At 37.0% G+C, this 21,977-nt stretch overlaps 1 protein-coding gene across 2 annotated transcripts in view; it reads right to left on the bottom strand.

The window, feature by feature from the left end:
• PIGK (phosphatidylinositol glycan anchor biosynthesis class K) overlaps positions 1 to 21,977 on the bottom strand; it is a 143,097-nt gene that overhangs the window by 14,428 nt on the left and 106,692 nt on the right. The window contains exon 11 of one of the 2 annotated variants that reach the window (XM_017877406.1): positions 3,561 to 3,685. In XM_017877406.1, coding sequence (XP_017732895.1) covers positions 3,569 to 3,685 — 117 coding nt within the window. In that variant the 3' untranslated portion in view covers positions 3,561 to 3,568. Of the gene's footprint in view, positions 1 to 1,970; positions 3,686 to 21,977 lie in introns of those variants that run through there. The other variant, XM_017877405.1, reaches the window with a different exon arrangement.

Here is a 21,977-nt window from a genome sequence, read left to right as displayed (position 1 = left end):
TGCCCGTCCCTGAAACTCTAGCACAGTCACAGCTGGCACTCCCACAGTCAAAAGAGAGGAAACCGAACGTGGATCATATCATGTGGTTCCCACAGACCCTATGACTGGATATGCCTCAGCAGGCAAATCTCAGAGTCCTCCAAAGTCTCGGAGACTGCAAGCTGTGCAGGTGACACAAGAATGACACGGCCACCTTTCCATGTTTGGAGTAAATTTTTAATAACCAGTTTCTTGGTTACAACTTCATCTATATAAATCCCCTTACTCTAGGATCTACACCGTTAAACCTAATATTTCACATACATTTCTAAAACAGTACATTTTTTACACACACAAAAAAAAAAAATAAAATAAAAGCCTGGTTACCACCAAGGTGTATTGTCCATGAATTGAAAGGCTTTCCTATTTAAGTAGCAGGTACATGTGTAAATAGGGCAGGCAGCAACAGAACAGCAACATTGGAGAACGCTTTCTTTGTAGTAAATGCCCTTGAGTATGAGATGTGACAATGAAGCAATAAGGCCAATTCTATAAAGCAAAAATGGATACTGATCTCCTTACTTTGTAGCCATACCTTATGGTATGTTTATAACGTATTTCTTTCACATGTGAAAACAGTATCTACTAAAGATGGGCTTAATTTTGGTAAAGTGAACTGAAAAAAGTTATATGTTAATGCAACATCTGTTGTAAAGATTCCAGAAACACAGGAGTCGAAAATTCAAATTATGATTCCCACAGTAACTGTAACTCTGGTATACAACATACATAATGGAAGAAATGTTATCAACATATACCATAGTAGAAAATACTCAGTAAGCAGAAACAAGCTGAATTATGCTTGCTGTGGGAATCATCATTTTCAACTAGCTGGGAATATATAAAAATCGAAACCATAAATGCATGCATTATTTTTTGCAGTTAATTCTAATTTTTCTTGATCCAATTTAATCAGCTTTGTATCCAAACTACATTTTCCCTTCATAAACTGCAAATGAATGTCTTTTGTAATTTTAAAATCCACATCATTTGATTTCTTTTTCTCACACAGGCTGCCTTTTGCAGGATGGCATCATTACACCCTGTTCCTCCCTGAAATGTCAGGACACATCTGCTGGGATTCATTTATCTACATTCCTTTTCTCTCTGAAGGACACCATGGGGAAGGAGAAAAAGAACAGCAAAGAGAACAAGAATCACATTGAGTAGCTTAGAAAGATACATAAGTGCAACAGAAACAGGGACACTGTCACCGTTAACTTCCCCTATGGTATCCTCCTGAGCTGACACAAGAACAATAATGCCACCATATATTTGCAATTTCCGAAGTGTTTAGTCAAAATATTATCTCATCTGATTCTCACCACAACACTGTGAGAAAGGCAAAACAAAAACACCTTTCTGTTGTTCAGCTTTTGTGACTCAAGTAGAATATATTTAAAGATTTGTTTTTATATTATCATCTAAAGTGTAGGCCATTTAATTGCAATGACAATATTTCCAAAATTACTCATCTACCACATGCAGAGGATTTAGTTATTATGAAGGCAGAGTATGGTCTATGTAAAAAGATTATGGTTATAAGTAAAACATTTAACATATTTTAAGCTTTTGGCTTTAACTCTATTCTGAAGATTCAACAATGAAACAGAGGAATAACTGCCCTTTGAAATTCTGCCGAGGCAAAATTTATCCTGAATATTTTATCCAGTATTACTTTTCCCAGTTTGGTTTTAACTAAGAAGGGCACCTTCTGTAACCTCTGAAGACGAATCCTTTTACTTTCTAGCAGTCTTTATCCATCAGAGTATGTTTCATTATATTCAAACTAAATTACTTTGGCTCAAGAACAATCATAGTTCCTTTACCACCCTAAATAGCTCCGCCTCCCCATGGTGTCCATGACCTTGGATGAGTGTCTGGAGGGTAACATGGTCAATCTGTGTGTGTCTCAGTGCTACTGTGATCAGTCTATTCAATTGCAAGTTTATTTTCCCTTCTTCTCACCTACAGAAAGATCCTTCACATAATCAGACAAAATTTTCCTTCCTCATTTATATAAGACACCAATAAAAAGATCAATTAAAATAAAGATTCAGAGCTGGCAAAAAGCCTCAATATCATTTGTTCTAACTAGGGAGATAACACAGTCAATCCTTTGCCTGTGAAAAGTATGACAATCTTGCATGCAATTAAAAGGTAATGTTTTAAGTGCAAAAGGAAAAACAAATCTTAAGGAATATTTTAGGAGGTTTTCTTGTGGAGGAAGAGTTGTCTTCTTAATGCTGCCCACAATCATAAACAAAATTATAAAACAGATCTTTGTACTGAATAAAGATGGACACATAAGTTCTTGCATAAAACAGGTAAGACACTTGAAGGTATCCCTCCAGACATAAATGCTGAACTTTTAGGCTTTTCCTCTACTCATATGCAAAAGTTTGAAAAGAAAAAACAGTATCAGGGGTTGGTCATAGCACAGCCTCAATATAATTTCCAAGCTAAAATGTCAGTGATGGGGATATGAGTTCTTGCATCTTATCAGAGACCAGAAAAAGGCCTTACTGCCTTATAGAATACATCAGCCAGACATGAAGGCTAGGCCATAAGCATACATTTTCTTCGCAGGTCCATCCACTTTATGGGATTTTTCTCAGGGAAAGTATAGATACAGACAGTGGGCAAGATTTACCTTAAACAGAATGAAATAAAGTCCTTGTTGGCTCTCTCTTTCAAGGTGGAAAATGAAGAGGAGGTGACCAATTCTAGAAGATCACAGAATGCTTACAAATGAAAAATAATGGGGTATGTTTCTCTTGAGCAGTCAATAAGTGAAATTATCAAAGGTCTAAAATTTCCCAAATAAACTGACAACATATAAGGTCCTGGAGACTGTCAGTGCCATAGATTAAAAAACCAATTTTTCATCTTTGCTTTTAATTAAAGTTGCAGGATTCCATGAGTGAACAGCAGTAAAATATTAATACATTAAAGAATAAACCAAAGGAAAATGTTTGGTACAATGTAAGTGGTCAAACAATAGAAGACTGTGAAATGAATTAAATATTCATACAGTGGATACTATGCAGTTATTCACAATGTATTTTTGAGAGGGAAAAGGTTGATAATATATTGTAAGATGAAAAAAGATATTACAAAATAGTATATTCCATATGATCTCCATATTGGGAAAAAATATGTGCATAAGTCGAAAGATTAGGAGGAGATACAGAAAATAATTAACCGAAGTTACTTCTGTTAGTGAGAATTTAACGTCTTCACAATTTTTTGGGATAAGGGGAAATTACTATTTTCAAAAACAATCAATGTATTCTGATCTCTTTGTTCCATTTGCTTTTATAATACACAAAATACAAAACTGGAATATATTTAGTGCCATTAAGCAATTGCATTAACAATTATTTTTCTTTAAGTTATAAAATTAATAGTTGATTCCTTATACTTATTTCCAATTCACACAAGAGAAACACATTTTTAAAAATATATAATGACATAAATTATTATACAAGGTTGCAGTCTTCTATGCTTTCTTCACTCACCATCAAATCTAAAAAATGAACTTCATATGTTTAATTCCGTAAGTTTTGAAGAAAACCATGATAATAAGTGCCCATAATCCTAGAATAAAGCCCCCAGGAGGATGCCAGTCTTTCAGCTTTGGTTTCTGCAAAACAAGAATAACATGATAAATTTTATAACACGTAAATAATTCAGCAATCAATAAAGCAAATATTGATGAAAAAGAGAAATTTCATTGGCTGTGTTTGAAGGAGGACTAGTTTAGTCAAATCAAGTATATTGGGGTAGCAACAATGGTAAAGACTTCAGACAGGGTAAATATCCCACAGTGTGAACTGGCTCCTAAGAAAGATCAGTTTCAGCTTACATTTTGTTTCCTCAAAGAGTCCTTCCCTGATTACCTAATCATACCATCTATCCTCACTCAAGTTATTCAGTAGCCTAACAGTCTTTCTCACTTTGGATTTATATATTCATTAATTTGTCAGTTTTATCTATCTCTGTTAGACTGCAGTTCCATGAGGGTTATCTTATTACATTCCCAGCACCAACCTGCCAGGGTGCTTGCCATTCAAGAGGCATTCACATATCATACTGAGTAAATCAGTGGAAGAACAAACACTACCCAACTCCATCAGATATTCAACACACACTTGTTTGAGGGCCAGTGTCTTGGGTCATGTTTTTCCCTTGAGGTAGAATGCTCCTTAACCTATTCATTGTGCCTATTCAAAACTCACTAAATCAAATGCCTCCTCCAGACTCTCCCACCTGATATGTTATTTTCTTTGAGTTCCTATAGTACCTGAACTATAACTCCTTCTACTGTTACTCCTATTCACTATTATACTTATCTTTATCATTTATCTCCCTGTATACTCCCTAGGATCAAAGTCCATCGAAGTCAATTTTTTATCCCCCTTCTCTATTCCCCACCCCCCAAATGTCACGTATGCTTTTTTGTCCAGCAAGACTAGTCTTCCTCATTTAGTTGTCATTTCAACAGCTACATTACAGCCTTGTAATTGGAAGTTTGTGACAATGACTCTTTTCTACTTACTGAATTACTGGCCAAGACTGTAACAACAGTTATGATATTAGAATCATATTTTAGACCATCGGGGAGAGAAATGGTAAGCTAAAATTGGCTTTAGTCATCATGTATAATGTCCATCAATTCAAAATTAACTTTTCAAACTAAAAGGAGAGAAAGCTACCTCAATATTTTAACTTGGATCATAATGCTAGAGTTTTCAGAGCTTTTAATCAAATGCTTAATATAAACTGACCTACCAATGTTTAAAGTGGTTACCTTCCATCTTCATTCCTATGCTTACCCTCAACCTCTACCAGTCCATCCAGAAAACTCCCCCAAAATTTATCCCAAAATATTAAATCCAATTTTCCTCATGTTATTTTCCACTTAAGAGTCTGCAGTGGCTTCCATTCAACATGTGTGATGATAATGGCAAAAGGTCCTTGCCCTCTAGTATCTTACAAGATGGTGAGTTCGGGGGTTCTCAAACCATTTCTAATGGCAAAGCTCTTGGAAGTTACAGTGCTTTCTGTGCAATACCGTGACAAATCTTAATTCCAGTAGAAAATCTACAATATTTAATAAAAAGCAAAGCTATATTAAAGATAAGCTATATAAATATCACAAGCATGTGTCAATGAAAAAATAAGTGAGTGAACTAAACAAGATCACTGCTCAGTTTTTGTCCTGTTTATTTTCTACTAGTCAAACAATTTGTAATTCACATAAAAGGATTGAAAACGTTTAAGATCTAAAACTACTTTTCCACATACCGGGAAAAGATTACCATTATTCATTATTAGTGGAAGCACACTTTTATAAAATCTAGAGATATTCCCTGAAAGCCCAGTTTAAAAGCACTGACTTAGTTTGAGAGATAAGATACTGATTTTTCCTAACAACTAGGAGTCCCTGATTTATATGGCATTTAAAAACACTCACACTTAGGTTACTACTGTAGAAAAGTTAAATACATATTGTCAAAATCTGGCACCAATGTAAACTGTTAACTAAGGAGAACAGGCTATAGACAATTGTTCCATAAATCCAATTAATGAACTTCAGTGCTAAAAGAGTTAGGAAGGCACTTAAACCAACTCATGTTTTTCAAAAAATGGTGAACATCATTTAAGCTCTACATTCATTAGAGATTATAGAAATAATAACCAAGTAGTTAATAGCAAATCTTTTTTTTTTTTTTTATACTTTAGTTCCTAGGGGTACAGTGCACAACGCCTGCAGCGTTTGCGTACATATATATACTTGTGCCATGTTGGGTGCGCCACCCTCAACTCCGTCAGCCACCCATTCAACTCGTCACTTAACAATCAGGTATAACTCCCAAATACAATCCCTCCCTTCCCCCTTCCATAATGGTTCCCCAGTGGTAATTGTCGCTCCCCTCCTGAGTCCAAAGTGATCTCATTTTCAGTTCCCACCTATGGAGTGAGAACATGCTGGTGTTTGCGTCTTTCTGTTCTTGCAAATAAAGTTTTTTTTTGCTTGAGAATGATGCGTTTCCAGTTGATCCATGTCCTACAAAGGGACACAAACTCAACCTTTTTTTATGCCTGCATGAGCTATCCCATGCGTGAGGTGTATATGTGCCACACTGTTCTTAATCCGAGTCTGTCACAGATGCGACATTTGGCGTTGATTCAAGTCTTTGCTTTGTGAATAGTGCCACAATGAACACACATGTGCATGTGTCTTTATAGCCGCATGACTTAATGAATCCTCCATGCGGTATATACAGCAGTTAATGGGATGGGCTGGCTTCACATGGCTCAATTCTAGTTCTAGATCTTGAGGAATCGGCCTACTGTTTTTCCGCTAATGGGTTGAGACTAGATTACAATCACCACCAACAGGTGTAAAAGTGTTCCTATTTCTCCACATCCCTCTCCAGCACCTGTTGGTTCTCCCTGCAGTTTTTAATGATTGCCCATTCTAACTGTGTGAGATGGATAATCTCATGTGGTTTTTGATTTGCAATTCTCTGGTATGGCCAGTGATGACGAGCATTTTTTCGATGTGTCTGTTGGCCTGTATGCTATGTCTTCTTTGAGAAAATGTCTGTTCATATCCCTGCCACTTTTGATGGGCGTTGTTTTTTCTTCGGTAAATGCTTGTTTGAGTTCTTGTACGGCTTTCTGGCATCATTAGCCCCTTCTGTCAGATGCAGGTAGATTGCAAAAAATTTGATCTCCCATTCGTAGGTTGCCTGTTTCACTCTGATGTAGTTTCTTTTTGGCCTTGTGCAGAAAGAAGCTCTTTAGTTTAATTAGATCCCGTTTGTCAATTTTGGCTTTAATTCTGCAGCTGTAATAACTCCAGTGACTTTCCAGTGAGATGGATTTCTTGAGGTTGTAACTTTACTATTAGATCTTAAACTTAGCAGCCAGAAACAGTTGCCAGAGATAAGACAACTATGGAAAAAATAGCATCTTTGAAAGTAACTATCATTTTTCCAAAGATTCAACAACTAGCCCTGGCAGCTGTTTTGACCCATTACTCCACAGGCCGGCTTGGAGAATCCTGGAGGCACTTCATTCTGGTCTTTCAACCTCCTTGACAGGTATGTGTTTCACATCTAGACCACTAATGGCCAGGGTAGGAACAAAGAAAAAATCAAAGTGCTATTTCTCCAACAGCAAACTTTAAAAGTAATAATGAAGGACTAAGAAATATGTAATTTCTCCAAAATTATAATGGAACAGAAAACTGATTCACATGATAACACTGCACAAGCTACCAAAAGCAGCAAATCTTGGCCTTTCAAAACTGCTCTTTACAGTTGCTATGTTTTTTTAATGTCTATTCAATACCTTTTTTTGATTAATAAAAATGGAAAATGCATTATGAACTAAATGCACTTTGGACTCAGCTTAAGATGGTATCTGAATAGAATCCCCTAGTGCAGTCTCTCCCACCTTCTCACAATAATCCATACAAAGGCACAGAAAAAGACAACGGCACATCCTACCAAAATTCAGTTAACCTCTGATGAGAAATCTCTAACAGTTTCACTATCTGAAAGTCCCAGAAACCAGCACTAGAAACAAATTAATGGTAGTCCCAGTTTTCTGTTTGGTATATACCATGCAAAGGCTTGCTTTGTTCTGTGAAACACAATACTTCTGCCAGCTGAGTAAGGGACTTTAGCTCACTCCCTTTTTCCGCCTGCTGTTTAACAGACACAGTGCTTATGCAGTAGAAAGATGGCTTTACGAGGCAGCCAGAGTTGTGTAACTCATTCCCAGTTCCCAGTGGCACACCTCTTTATATGTCCATTTAAATATAATTCCCAGCAAACAATATGACAAAAGGGTAGAGGGGCAGTGACAATGGTTCACTGCTTCTTGGAAGGCTTAGTATCACAGGAAAAGCTCTGCAGAGACCAGAAAATGCAGGGAAAACCCTGTTAGTAGTACATGTTTTAAAAATATGTTTTTTTTCCATATACTTTAACCTTTTTTAAGTGCCCCCAAAAACAAGCTTAAGTGGCTTGGTAGCAGATGATCCTAGTTTAATTCCGCAAAGCCACATTTAGACTGGTCTAAGAACCGGTCACTTGGAACCACATAACAACCTATTCCTCAGATACAGATTTGAGAAGGCATTTAAACCTAAGTGGATAGTGAAAACCATCCACACACTCTGTTGGCAAATACCAACAGTGGCCAAATAAAAAGGAAAAACTGAGGTGGGCTCTATGAGGAAAAATACTCCCAAACATGAGAAATAAATTATAACCTGAAGATGCATGCAGAGAAGATCTCTCTGAGAAAAATTTAATAATGAACCACAAATTAATTTTAGACAATTTTTGTCTGGCATAGATTTGAATAAAGATTCACAACCAACCAAAAATGAAAGAACAATATAAAGAGAAAAAGAATACATGACAGAAAGACAACAGGTTGAAATAAAGGGAGGTGGATGACATAATTTTGTAACAGCAAAATTAAAATCCACATTTACAAGGAACATGGTATTCTAAGCACATCTTCAAGTCCTTCATTCATCCAACTGTATGTTAGATTGATGGCAAACATGGCCCTAATTATTCATACTTGGATGTGTTCATACCCTCTGCAATGTGACTTTATAGAAGCTGTCCAAGAGGTAGAATCTATATCCCTACCCTTTGAATCAGCAGGTCTTACAACTTCTTTTGGCCAACAAAATGCAAAACAAGTAACAGTGTCCCAACTCCGAGTTAGCCTCAAGGGTCTTGGCTTGCTTCTGCTCTCTCTCAGACCTCTTCCACCACCAGGAAAAAAGCCTAAGCTTCTAGAGGATGAAACATCAGCTACAGAAGAGCTGAGCTTCCCTCCAGCTAATAACCGGCCAACTATAAGGGCAAAATTATCTAACTAATCCAGAGTTGACCACACCACAGACTCATGATGGAGCCTGAGAACAGAACTGCCCAACTAAACTCATACTAAATTGCCAGCCTGCAGCATTGTGAGCTAAATAAATGACTGATGTTTTAAATTACTAAGTTTGGAGTGGTTCATGATACATCAAAAGTTATGAAATACATCCACAGTGGTGACAATTAACATGAAAAAAAGGAAAACCCTGATCCTTTATCACCATAACAAAACAGAAAAAGTTCCCATCTCCATACTTGTAGCTTTAGGTTTTTCTAACAATGGCATAAGAACAGCATGACAGGGAGCAAATCAAGCCCTCAGTTTAGTGGAGATGCAGTGCTACTCTCCTCTAGCTCTCCTTTACAGTTTTCCTGGAAAGAAAGAAACTCCAACTGCCACCATGCCAGGAATTGCTTTCAAGGAAAGACGATGACGCAGGGGAATCTAGAAACTAACTCATCTAGCTTCCTTTTAGCCTTCTTCCAACTGAAGTCTAGATCTGAAGTTTGGTTCCTTTTCTTTTCAAAGTTACCAATTAGAGGTAATCACATATTGCCCCTGTGCTGGGAAATGCACACTACCCAAGATCTTTATGTACCTTTTTCCATGATAAATGTGCAAGGCAGTTAATGTAATCTAGAAAATTAAGGATGATTTGTTTTCAACTATGATTTGGGTTTTAACTGAAAGATGACCACAGTTTTCCCTTAATCGTGATTTTAACTTTCCTGTGATAAGAACACTCACTGTTAACATTATTAGTTAACATTACTCTGGAATTTCTAGCCAATCCAGGCATAACATGTAGGAAGGGAAAGTAAATGTTCATTACTCATAGATATTATCATCAGATATCAAAAAGCTCCATAAAATCAATTCTTACAATTATTGAGAATAAAGGGCTCGGATTTCATATAAAGATTTTTTAAAAATATCTTTCAAGTATGTCAGCAAATATGAGTCAGAAAATAGAAAAAAATTTCATTCACAATAACAATAAAAAACAAAATAACCATGAATACCCATAACATGAGATGTAAGGTAAACAATCTACACTACTCTACAGAGAGGGGTAAACAGTCAGAAATATTTAAAAAAAAAAAAAAAAAAAAAAAAAAAAAAACACTAAACAATAATGTGATTCTGATGCAAAAGTAGAAAGACGAATAAAGCAGAATAGAAACTAGGCAATCAGTCCAGTATCCCAGGATTTAGTATATTATAAAAGGGCTCTCACAAATCAGTGGGAAAGGGAATAGTAGTCCTACTGGCGCTGTAACAATGGATTAGCATTTGGAAACAAAATCAGTTTTGTTCCTAACCCAACACTGTAAACAAAAACACACTTTACATGGTTCAGAATTAAATATAAAAATAGAAGAAGAAAAAAAGGATAAAATGTAGGAGCATCTGTATGATAAAGGTATTAATAAGCCTAAACGCAATGAGTGAAAATAAAGAGAAGGTGGAGGAATTTTTTTTTTTTTTTTTTTTTTTTTTGAGACAGGGTTTTTGTCACACAGGCTGGTGTGCAGTGGCATGATCTCAGCTCACTGCAGACTCCTCAACCTCCCAGGTTCAAGTGATCTGCCGGCCTCAGCACCCCCAAGTAGCTGGGACTACAGGTGTGTGCCACCATGCCTGGCTAATTTTTGTACTTTTGGCAGAGACAGGGTTTCGCCATGTTGACCTGGCTGGTCTCAAACTCCTGAGCTCAAGCAATTCTCCATCCACCTTGGCCTCCAAAAGTATTAGGATTACAGGGGTGAACTACCACGCCTGGTTGTAAAGGGATTTTTAAAAGAGTTTTTTGAAAGATCTGTATTTCGAAATATACAGAAACCAAATTAAAAGGCACATAAATGGAAACTATGATAGAAAAGGGGATAAATCCAATACATGAGGGTCTCCCCCAAATCAGTAAGACACAAGGGTATATCAATAAATGGAACAGGGAAATATTTTCACAAAATTACAAATGGCTAACACTTGAAAAAAATCATTTTTCTTCATCATAAACACAATATATTAAGTATTTCTTCCTCTTCTTAATTAAACTAGTAAATGTTAACAAGGACAGCCAACTTTTCTGGAAAATAACCCATTAACATGTTTAGAGGTCTTTAAAATTCATTTATTCCAATTCCTAGGATTTGTAACACTTCTAGGATCTATATTAAGGAATTCTGAAATGCTCACAAAGGTTTTGCACAAAGGTTTTCTTCTCAGTGGCTACATAATGAAAAACAGGAAGGAATCTATAGTCACATAATACAGGAAACATTGTACATCCACATATTAATCAATAAAAATATTTTCAAATAATTTTAACGATTTGGAGATGCTTATACTAAATTAATAAAATGGAAACAATGCAAATTGAATCTGAAATATGATGTTTTTCTATAACAATATTCAAAGAAGGGAAATATACTAAAGTCTTAGTGTTTTTCTGGGGGAAGCAGGGGTACAGTTGGTTTTAAATCTCTTCTCTATACTTACCTAAGCTTTTGAAAATGTTTTCTATAATGAGTATGTCTTACTTTAGTTATTTTGGGGAGAAATCGGATTATGCAGCAAAAATTTGTATTGAAGGAATCCACCTAGAAGAATCTTCATATACTCTTTTCCAAATTAGAAGAAGCACTGCAGCAACACTGTTTATTACTGATATCCAACTTTACGAAAAAGTAACCTGAATAGCGTAACAGCAACATAATGTAATGAAGTGCCTTTTCAGTATGTGTTTGATGATACTGTTGCCATATGACAACACTGCTATTTTTAAAACAACTATATGTAACCTTTTAGACATTTTACAATGATTTTACTTAAAATCAAGTGACAAAATTGGTATAATTATTGCATTTGGTAGTATAGTTGCATTTGAGGTAAGTTCATATTAAAGTATATCTTGTAATTTCATTTGTGTCCATTAGAGCTGCTTAAAAAAATGACTGATTTTATGTAGTTACTCTAGTGACTGCCATTAAATGCACTCCTCTTTTTTTAAACTTTCACAATAAGTTACAATACAAAGGTAAAAAGCATACATAAAACACGGCAATATGTTATAAGCAAACACTTAAAAGCTTAAGGGCTACCCTCTTATTGAAACGCCTAATATTTCAAATTTAAAAGAGAGGTAGCTAAGCAACACTGTACTTCCAACTGCAAATAGTATTTTGTTTCCCCCTCCATGTTGCTAGGAGAACATTATCACATAACTTTCAAAATGGTTAAGAGAGCACAGATCTAAGTATTAAAATTATGTAAAAAGAAAAAACTTAGGATTTTGAAAACTGTACACATTTATTGGAAAGCAAATGGAAAATTTCCAAGGTTTCAATGAGATTCTTAAAGTATAATGAGCGTTATCAGTTCAGTTAAATTGTATTTTAAGGAAAGAAAGAAAGTATAAAACAATCAATTATTTCAGAAAATAGCTGTGTTCAACTTTAATTAGTGGTAGTTTATTAATATTTCCAGTCTATATCCTTTATATAAAATACAATTTGTATTTTTCTAATTATATTAATAGTATAAGTCAAACTGGTAGGCAGAATGTAAGACAGCTTCTAAGATACCCTCAACCTGGGATACGTACCCTATATAATACCTGTCCTTTGAGTCTGGACAACACCTGTGAATATGATGGACTATCACTCCTATGATGAGGCTGAATTATATGGCATATGAGGGATTCTGAGGATATAATTAAGGTCCCTAATCAGTTGATTCTCAGTTAATAAAAAAGGAGATTATCCAGAGCATAGGGAGAGAGGTGGGAAATAAGGCACTGAAATAATCAGATGAGCCCTTTCAAAGGAGGTCTAGATATCAGAGATTGAAGTTGGAAAGACAGATATATTCGAAGTAGCCAAGATGCTCTCCTGTTGGCCTCCCTGAATCAAGCGGCCAGGTTGTACAGTGCAGTACAGACACGGAATGGCAGACAGCCTTTACAACTGACTGACACCCTCAGTCCTACAAACACAAAGAACTGAATTCTTTTAATTAGTAGGCTTGGAAGAGAACCCTCAGCCTCAAATAAGATGACAGTCCTGGTTGACACCTTGATTAAAACTTTGTGAGACCCTGAGCAGAGGAACTAGCTAAGCTATGCCTGGACTCCACTCATGGGAAGTGCGAGATAATAATGGTTTTAAATCACTAAGTTTGTTATACACCAATAAAACTAATTCACAAACAAATCTGCCAAACCTGGATGAATAAACAATACATGAACAAGACATGAAACTATTTATTACATCTGATACTAAAAAAGTATGCAAGGAATCTACTTGCATTGTTGGCAGAGTTTCTTGGGTGGAATAACACAGTTATGACATTAACTTTATGTTTTAAAAAAACAGAAGTAAAGAAAAATAGCTGAATTCTTCCTAGTCTTTCATACCTATTTATTATTCTCTAAGACCTACCTCAAATTTCACCTCCAGGTTAAGTCTATTCTCATACCCCAGTAAGAATTAATTTCTTCTTTTCAGGGCACTGGTGATATTTGGTTTATTATCTCACATGACAGATTAATGACAGATTAAATTAAATGTTAATATATGGGTGTGAGTCTACTACATTTTGATCTGTTAGTGATACCTATTTTTGAACCTGATCAGGCCCTCACAAGCTCTGGATACAACAGGCCAATTTGTCTTAGTTATGTATTATTTTCCTCTTGAAGAGAAAAAACATAAAATACTCAAATATAAACATCATCTATTAAATGCCAATTCATTAATGTTCTCGGTTTTAGGATTTAAGGAAAAATTAAGAATTGTAGTGATCACTTGTATAATCTACTTTAGGATTCCATAGTGAGAAGTCATAAGTTAAAAAACATTCTTTTGGCCAGGTGCGGTGGCTCACACCTGTAATCCCAGCACTTTGGGACACCGAGGCGGGTGAATCACGAGGTCAAGAGATCGAGACCATCCCGGTCAACATGGTGAAACCCCATCTCTACTAAAAATACAAAAATTAGCTGGACATGGTGGTGCACACCTGCAGTCCCAGCTACTCAGGAGGGTGAGTCAGGAGAATCACTTGAACCCAGGAGGCAGAGGCTGCAGTGAGCTGAGATGGTGCCACTGCACTCCAGCCTGGCGACAGAGTGAGAATCCATCTCAAGCACACAAAAAAAATTCTTTTAAAATCATGTAACAGATAGAATTCCAATGGAGGAGGTTAAAAGACTTTCCAACTGGGCAAAGTAACTACAGTTGGTGAAAACATTCAAAGTTGGCAGCAAGACCTGTTGTGGTATTCCATTCAGTGGATCTCATTTCAATGTACTATTTCATTGTGCAATTAATGAAATCCAAGGATCTCCACAGGAGAGGCATCCACTGAAGAGGCATCCAGGCTTAGTTTCCTAGTAACCACTCCTAATTTTTTGGATTCTATTATATTTCTAGAGGCAACATCCTCCAATATTGTGAGTGGCATGCTTTAAAACTGAAGATTATGGATGAAATTAAATTTGCAAATCCACTGACCTTAAAATAGTGACATTCTACTGGATTATTTAGGTGAGCCCAATAGTATCACAAATATTCTTCAGTGTGGTAGAGGGAGGCAGAATAGGGAGAACAAGAGCAATGACAATATAGCTTTTACATTCAAATTTCCAAGAGCTCTTTCTTATACAAAGAAACTTTTTTGTTTTATACCATCCTAGTCTTCTTTAGTATATAAAATAAGGGTCAGATGGCAATGACATTCTACCTTTAATTTACTTTGAAGAAAGTAACTCTCATCCTAGGATTCAACATTGAGGGTGAAAGAGGGAAGGAAGCAAGAAACCAAAGTAAAGTCCAGTTGTTTGTGTAAATGCCCTTCAATTTGGATCTTTCTGATGTTTTCTCATAATTAGATTCAGGTTATGCATTTTGTTTGTTTATCAGAAATACTTTGTAAGTAATACTGAGTCCTAATTGTATCACATTATGAGGCGTACAGTATCAGTTTGTTCCATTGTTGGTGATGTTGGCTATGGTGGCATCCTTCAAGTTATAATACAATAAAATTACTATTTTTACTCTTTATAATTGGTAAGTAATTTATGGGACAACGAAGATTTTCTTTTCTACTCAAAAAATGTAAAATAATTTGAAGTTCAAAGTAAATGAATATTTTTTTTAGTTCTTAACTAAGAAAAATAACCCGTAGTCCCCTCAAATAAATAATAAAGCTTCATTTATCAACAGTGTCTATCAGTGTCTGTTTAGGGATAATCAGAGTTATGCTTCCACCTATGACGGATTAAATGCTAAGGAATTATCTGCCCATCTTGAACAATTAGAAAGTCAGACAAAAGGGCCGGGCGCGGTGGCTCAAGCCTGTAATCCCAGCACTTTGGGAGGCCGAGACGGGTGGATCACGAGGTCAGGAGATCGAGACCATCCTGGCTAACACGGTGAAACCCCGTCTCTAATAAAAAATACAAAAAACTAGCCGGGTGAGGTGGCGGGCGCCTGTAGTCCCAGCTACTCGGGAGGCTGAGACAGGAGAATGGCGGGAACCCAGGAGGCGGAGCTTGCAGTGAGCTGAGATCCGGCCACTGCACTCCAGCCTGGGCAACAAAGCAAGACTCTGTCTCAAAAAAATAAATAAATAAATAAAAGTCAGACAAAAGGTAATAAACAATGCTTTTCAGACATTGGACAATTTGTACCAGTTTTCTGATCCCTGAGAAAAGGAAACAAATGAGTCCTTTAATTGCCCCATGCTCATTGCCTGTAGGCAGTTTCCAAACTACAGCACAAGGAAAGAGACCCAAACACAGCCTGGCAGTCTTGCTGAGTGTTAGAGACACAAATTAGAATTCAGGGAGGTTTAGGTGGTTAGAATTTGCAGGATAGAAGAGGAGGGAGCTGCACAGGAAGAAATACACGCAGGAGCTCCAGAGATCTGCAGAGGAATCTACTTGCATTTTGGCAGAGTTCTAATCTATGCATACATGACAAGAAACTACCTATAGCTGGCAGAAGGGAAAAGTATCAAAAGGCCAAACAATTCCCAAAGCTCCTTCAGGGTTGGGAATTGTTCATTTACACACTTAAAGAAATGGACAGACCTTGTGAGATACAAAAGCATCAGGTCACAGCTTATAGTGAGGCTAAATCAGGATGGGGCTATCTTTAAAAAAAAAAAAAAAAAAAAGACTGCTCTGGATCTGTCGGTAACAACTTAAAAGCAATTCTTAAAGTGATCAAACTTACCCTCAAACAAAATTCGTCACTAACTATATAAATAAAGCAAAATATAAAGTCCAGCAGCTAATAGCAACAAAAAAACTAAAATACCTAGCATCCAACTTAAAATCCAGGCATGCAAAGAAGAGATATATGACATACAGCCAGGAGGAAAATCAATTACTAGAAAAGACTCATAAATAAAAAATGAAAAGATGATGATTTCAATGGACAGGGATCTGAAAGCAGATATTTTAAATCAAATGTAAAGAAAACATGAACATATGAGGAATATTTAAATTAAGAATATTTAAATAGACCCATATAAGATCCTGAGATAAAAAAATATGAAATTTCATTTCATATGAAATGAAAATACATTGGATGGAATTAACAGCAGATAATACACTGGAAAAGAAACATCAGAGAACAAATAAAATAGCAATAGAAATTATTCAAAATGAAGCTCAGAAGAAAAGGGCAGGGAAAAAAATAAACAGAGCCTAAATAAGCTATGGCAAATATCAAGCCGGGTAACATTTGCCTAATTGGAGTCCCAAGTAGGAAGGAAGAAAATACCTAAAACAAATAATGACACAGGATTTTCTCGCCCCTTCACCAGACTCGCAACAGAGGCACCCTGTTTACTCGGCCACCATGCTCAACCCCTTGTGGGAGGGAGCATGTGAGTGAACAAGTGTGGGATCCGACTGGCCATTCCGGGCAATGGCAGGAGAAAGCTCCATGCAAGGCCAACAGTAGCACCCAGGTGAGGGTGCCCATGACCCTGAAGCCCCAGAGTGGGTGTTACAGTGTTCTCTTAGTTCTGCTTCTGTAGACAGTGGTGTGTTAGCAGCTCAGCTGGCCCCTTGCCTCAGTGCATGGAGCAACGGGGTGACTGCCCTCTACCAGCAAGGGTAAAAGGCTGGTGTCAGAGCCTTTCTAGGTACCCATGCTTGGTGGGTCCTGAGCTCTTGTCTGGTGTCCAAGAAGAATGAGGTCGTGTAAACAACTGAAGGATGGTGAGGTGGAGAATTTTACTGAGCAATGAAAACAGCTCTCAGCGGAGAAGGGAGCTGGAGAGGGGATAGAAAGGGCACGTCACCTTCCCCGNACTTTGGGAGGCCGAGACGGGTGGATCACGAGGTCAGGAGATCGAGACCATCCTGGCTAACACGGTGAAACCCCGTCTCTAATAAAAAATACAAAAAACTAGCCGGGTGAGGTGGCGGGCGCCTGTAGTCCCAGCTACTCGGGAGGCTGAGACAGGAGAATGGCGGGAACCCAGGAGGCGGAGCTTGCAGTGAGCTGAGATCCGGCCACTGCACTCCAGCCTGGGCAACAAAGCAAGACTCTGTCTCAAAAAAATAAATAAATAAATAAAAGTCAGACAAAAGGTAATAAACAATGCTTTTCAGACATTGGACAATTTGTACCAGTTTTCTGATCCCTGAGAAAAAGGAAACAAATGAGTCCTTTAATTGCCCCATGCTCATTGCCTGTAGGCAGTTTCCAAACTACAGCACAAGGAAAGAGACCCAAACACAGCCTGGCAGTCTTGCTGAGTGTTAGAGACACAAATTAGAATTCAGGGAGGTTTAGGTGGTTAGAATTTGCAGGATAGAAGAGGAGGGAGCTGCACAGGAAGAAATACACGCAGGAGCTCCAGAGATCTGCAGAGGAATCTACTTGCATTTTTGGCAGAGTTCTAATCTATGCATACATGACAAGAAACTACCTATAGCTGGCAGAAGGGAAAAAGTATCAAAAGGCCAAACAATTCCCAAAGCTCCTTCAGGGTTGGGAATTGTTCATTTACACACTTAAAGAAATGGACAGACCTTGTGAGATACAAAAGCATCAGGTCACAGCTTATAGTGAGGCTAAATCAGGATGGGGCTATCTTTAAAAAAAAAAAAAAAAAAAAGACTGCTCTGGATCTGTCGGTAACAACTTAAAAGCAATTCTTAAAGTGATCAAACTTACCCTCAAACAAAATTCGTCACTAACTATATAAATAAAGCAAAAATATAAAGTCCAGCAGCTAATAGCAACAAAAAAACTAAAAATACCTAGCATCCAACTTAAAAATCCAGGCATGCAAAGAAGAGATATATGACATACAGCCAGGAGGAAAATCAATTACTAGAAAAAGACTCATAAATAAAAAATGAAAAAGATGATGATTTCAATGGACAGGGATCTGAAAGCAGATATTTTAAATCAAATGTAAAGAAAAACATGAACATATGAGGAATATTTAAATTAAGAATATTTAAATAGACCCATATAAGATCCTGAGATAAAAAAATATGAAATTTCATTTCATATGAAATGAAAAATACATTGGATGGAATTAACAGCAGATAATACACTGGAAAAGAAACATCAGAGAACAAATAAAATAGCAATAGAAATTATTCAAAATGAAGCTCAGAAGAAAAAGGGCAGGGAAAAAAATAAACAGAGCCTAAATAAGCTATGGCAAATATCAAGCCGGGTAACATTTGCCTAATTGGAGTCCCAAGTAGGAAGGAAGAAAAATACCTAAAACAAATAATGACACAGGATTTTCTCGCCCCTTCACCAGACTCGCAACAGAGGCACCCTGTTTACTCGGCCACCATGCTCAACCCCTTGTGGGAGGGAGCATGTGAGTGAACAAGTGTGGGATCCGACTGGCCATTCCGGGCAATGGCAGGAGAAAGCTCCATGCAAGGCCAACAGTAGCACCCAGGTGAGGGTGCCCATGACCCTGAAGCCCCAGAGTGGGTGTTACAGTGTTCTCTTAGTTCTGCTTCTGTAGACAGTGGTGTGTTAGCAGCTCAGCTGGCCCCTTGCCTCAGTGCATGGAGCAACGGGGTGACTGCCCTCTACCAGCAAGGGTAAAAGGCTGGTGTCAGAGCCTTTCTAGGTACCCATGCTTGGTGGGTCCTGAGCTCTTGTCTGGTGTCCAAGAAGAATGAGGTCGTGTAAACAACTGAAGGATGGTGAGGTGGAGAATTTTACTGAGCAATGAAAACAGCTCTCAGCGGAGAAGGGAGCTGGAGAGGGGATAGAAAGGGCACGTCACCTTCCCCGAAGTCAGGTTATCTCTTCCTGAAGTTCAGTCGTATACCTCAAAAGGGCACGTCACCTTCCCTGAAGTCAGGTTATCTCTTCCTGAAGTTCAGTCGTATCCCTCGAAGTCCAGCCATCTCCCTCCTTATCAACTGAGTCTGGGATCTTTATAAGCACAGGATGGGGGTGGGGCAGGCCATAGGTAGTTTTGGAAAAGGCAACATTTGATTGGTAAAAGGGCATTATTCAGAAAGAACCAACTGGGAGAGAGTGGGCAAACCTTGGGCCATGGGTTTCAGGCTGTTTGCTTTTTTTTGGCCTGAAGGTGGGGTTTCACTGGGCAGCCATTCCTGTCTGCCTAGAATTTCTCTGTCTCCTGCCTCTATCAATAATAGCTGAAATTTTTCCAAATTTCATGAAAACTAGAAACTATCAGATCCCTAAAGCTCAACACCAAGCAGAAGAAACACAGAGAAAACCACACAAAGGGATAGCATAATCAAAATACTGGCAATGACAGAGAATATCTTTAAAACAGTCAGAGAAAAAGGGATTTGTTCTTACAGAGCAGGGTTCAGTAAACTACAATACACACGCTGGACATCTGTTTTTATTACTAAAGTTTCGATGGAACACAGTCATACCCTTTCATTTACACATTATCTATTGGGGCTTTCGCACTATACCAAAAATTGAGTAGCTGTAACAAACACCATTGTGGCCAACAAGCCTAAAATATTTACTATTTGACCCTTTAAGAAAAAGTTTGTAGTTCCTTGCTACGGAGAAACAAAAATAAGAATGACTGAAGGTGGGCTGTCAGAAACCATGGAGGGCAGAAAACAATAGAAAGACATCTTTAAAGTGCTGAAAGAAAAACTAAAAATCTGAATCTTGAAGTACAGGGAGAATGTACCAAGTTAAAATCCAAAAAGTACATTAAAACTGTATTTTATGTGGTATCAAAAGAAAACCATCAACACACCAAAAATGAATAACGCTTGTTTCCAGTTATACAGATATTCCTAAACGGGCAAACAGTTCATGGGAAAAGTTTTAAAATTACTGTAACAGGATTTTGTTACTTTGCTACTTAAAAGGTAAATTCCAACTCCTTGTTTTTAGGCAGAATTTCTTTAACTTCTTTAATATGGATCTCTCAAGAGAATCATCACATTCTTTCAAGTGTAAAAGGAGGACTGGCATCCTCCTTCTGAGATACATAGGCTGAAGAACAAATCATTAAGCCTCCCACTGTGCTTAAATGAAATCATTCTTGGGAGAAAATAGTTAATTTCAGTCAAATTAATTTTTTGGAACACTATTTGCTTGTATTAAAAAAGATCATAACATTCCTTATAAAATAAATTATCTAAAGTTTGAAAAAGTATTTTTAACAAAAGTAATCACTTTTAGTCATGGCAGTCATACAAATGTTTAACATATTTGTAGAACAAAAGTGAATCTCATAATTACTTTTCCCATACTCTACTTATAATGATCTTTCCCATGGATAAAGGCCCTCTATGTGGTTTAATCAATGACAATACCCTGAAACAGTCCTTTTCTGCTTCTATATACTAGTTGAAGACAGCATGCTAATGTTTATAGTTTATTATAATAATTATTTGATAATTTTAGTTATACTAGATACAGCCATTTAGCATGAGGAAAATGTTTAACTAGCATCTACATATCAATATATAATTTATACATCTCTCTCAGGCAATGTAACAGATTGAATAACACTACCCTTTACAAGTAGACATTAATTATTTCACAAGACTAAGATATCTATTGGCATATTTTAAACTAGAAACACCTTAATTAATCAAAACTAGGTAACATGGATACTATTCCGTCTTCGCAAAGTATTAATAGCCTTGGATATAGAACTGGTAAATTAAAAATATACACAAAATCAAATAATTAAATACACTGATTAGGCACTGATAAATATATATGAATGTAGATTAAAGTAAAACAGTCTTTTAAAGGAAAATATGTGTTTAAGAATGATCAGAAATTACAATCTGAGATAACTGACATAATAATACACAAGTTACCCACCAAACATGACTGGTACAACAAAATGAAAGTTAACCCTGAATGTTAAAAATCTGTAACTAAAGATATTGATTCCTTTAATATAAAATGTGACTTTTCTGACATGCATATACCAGTTTTAAAGTAAATGATAATCTTAACTCTTATCAGGAAGCACATTAAGGTGATTTCAGGTCAACTTAGATGGCAGATTAAATAACTCCTAGTTACATTATTTCGATCAGCTGCAAGTCAGTATCTAAACTACTGCCAAGAATATAGCATGAGGCTGAAGGGAACTGTGTTTTAATTTGTCTCTATCCAGTCAGTTTCTGTATCTATATGAGAAGAGATCCCCCGGGGCTTTAATTTCTTTTTTTCCAGTGATACTTCTGGTAATGTTTTTGGTGGATCCCTGGATTTCAGTGATGTTAAGATAGGCATATAATAACAAATTGATAAAAGTAACAATGTATTTTCCTGTTTTCTTTTATCAATTTGTTATTACATGTCTATCTTTTTCTTTCCTTTAACTAAGATGTTAACCTACCTTATTACAGTGTAAGTCAAAACCATCCCACTAGAAAAACAGAATGTGTGGCCGGGCGCGGTGGCTCAAGCCTGTAATCCCAGCACTTTGGGAGGCCGAGACGGGCAGATCACGAGGTCAGGAGATCGAGACCATCCTGGCTAATA

Source organism: Rhinopithecus bieti, unplaced genomic scaffold (genome assembly GCF_001698545.2).
Source record: "Rhinopithecus bieti isolate Rb0 unplaced genomic scaffold, ASM169854v2 scaffold_10654, whole genome shotgun sequence".
Taxonomy (NCBI): domain Eukaryota; kingdom Metazoa; phylum Chordata; class Mammalia; order Primates; family Cercopithecidae; genus Rhinopithecus; species Rhinopithecus bieti.
Note: the sequence above shows the minus strand (reverse complement) of the source record. Positions and strands in the feature narration are given on the sequence as shown.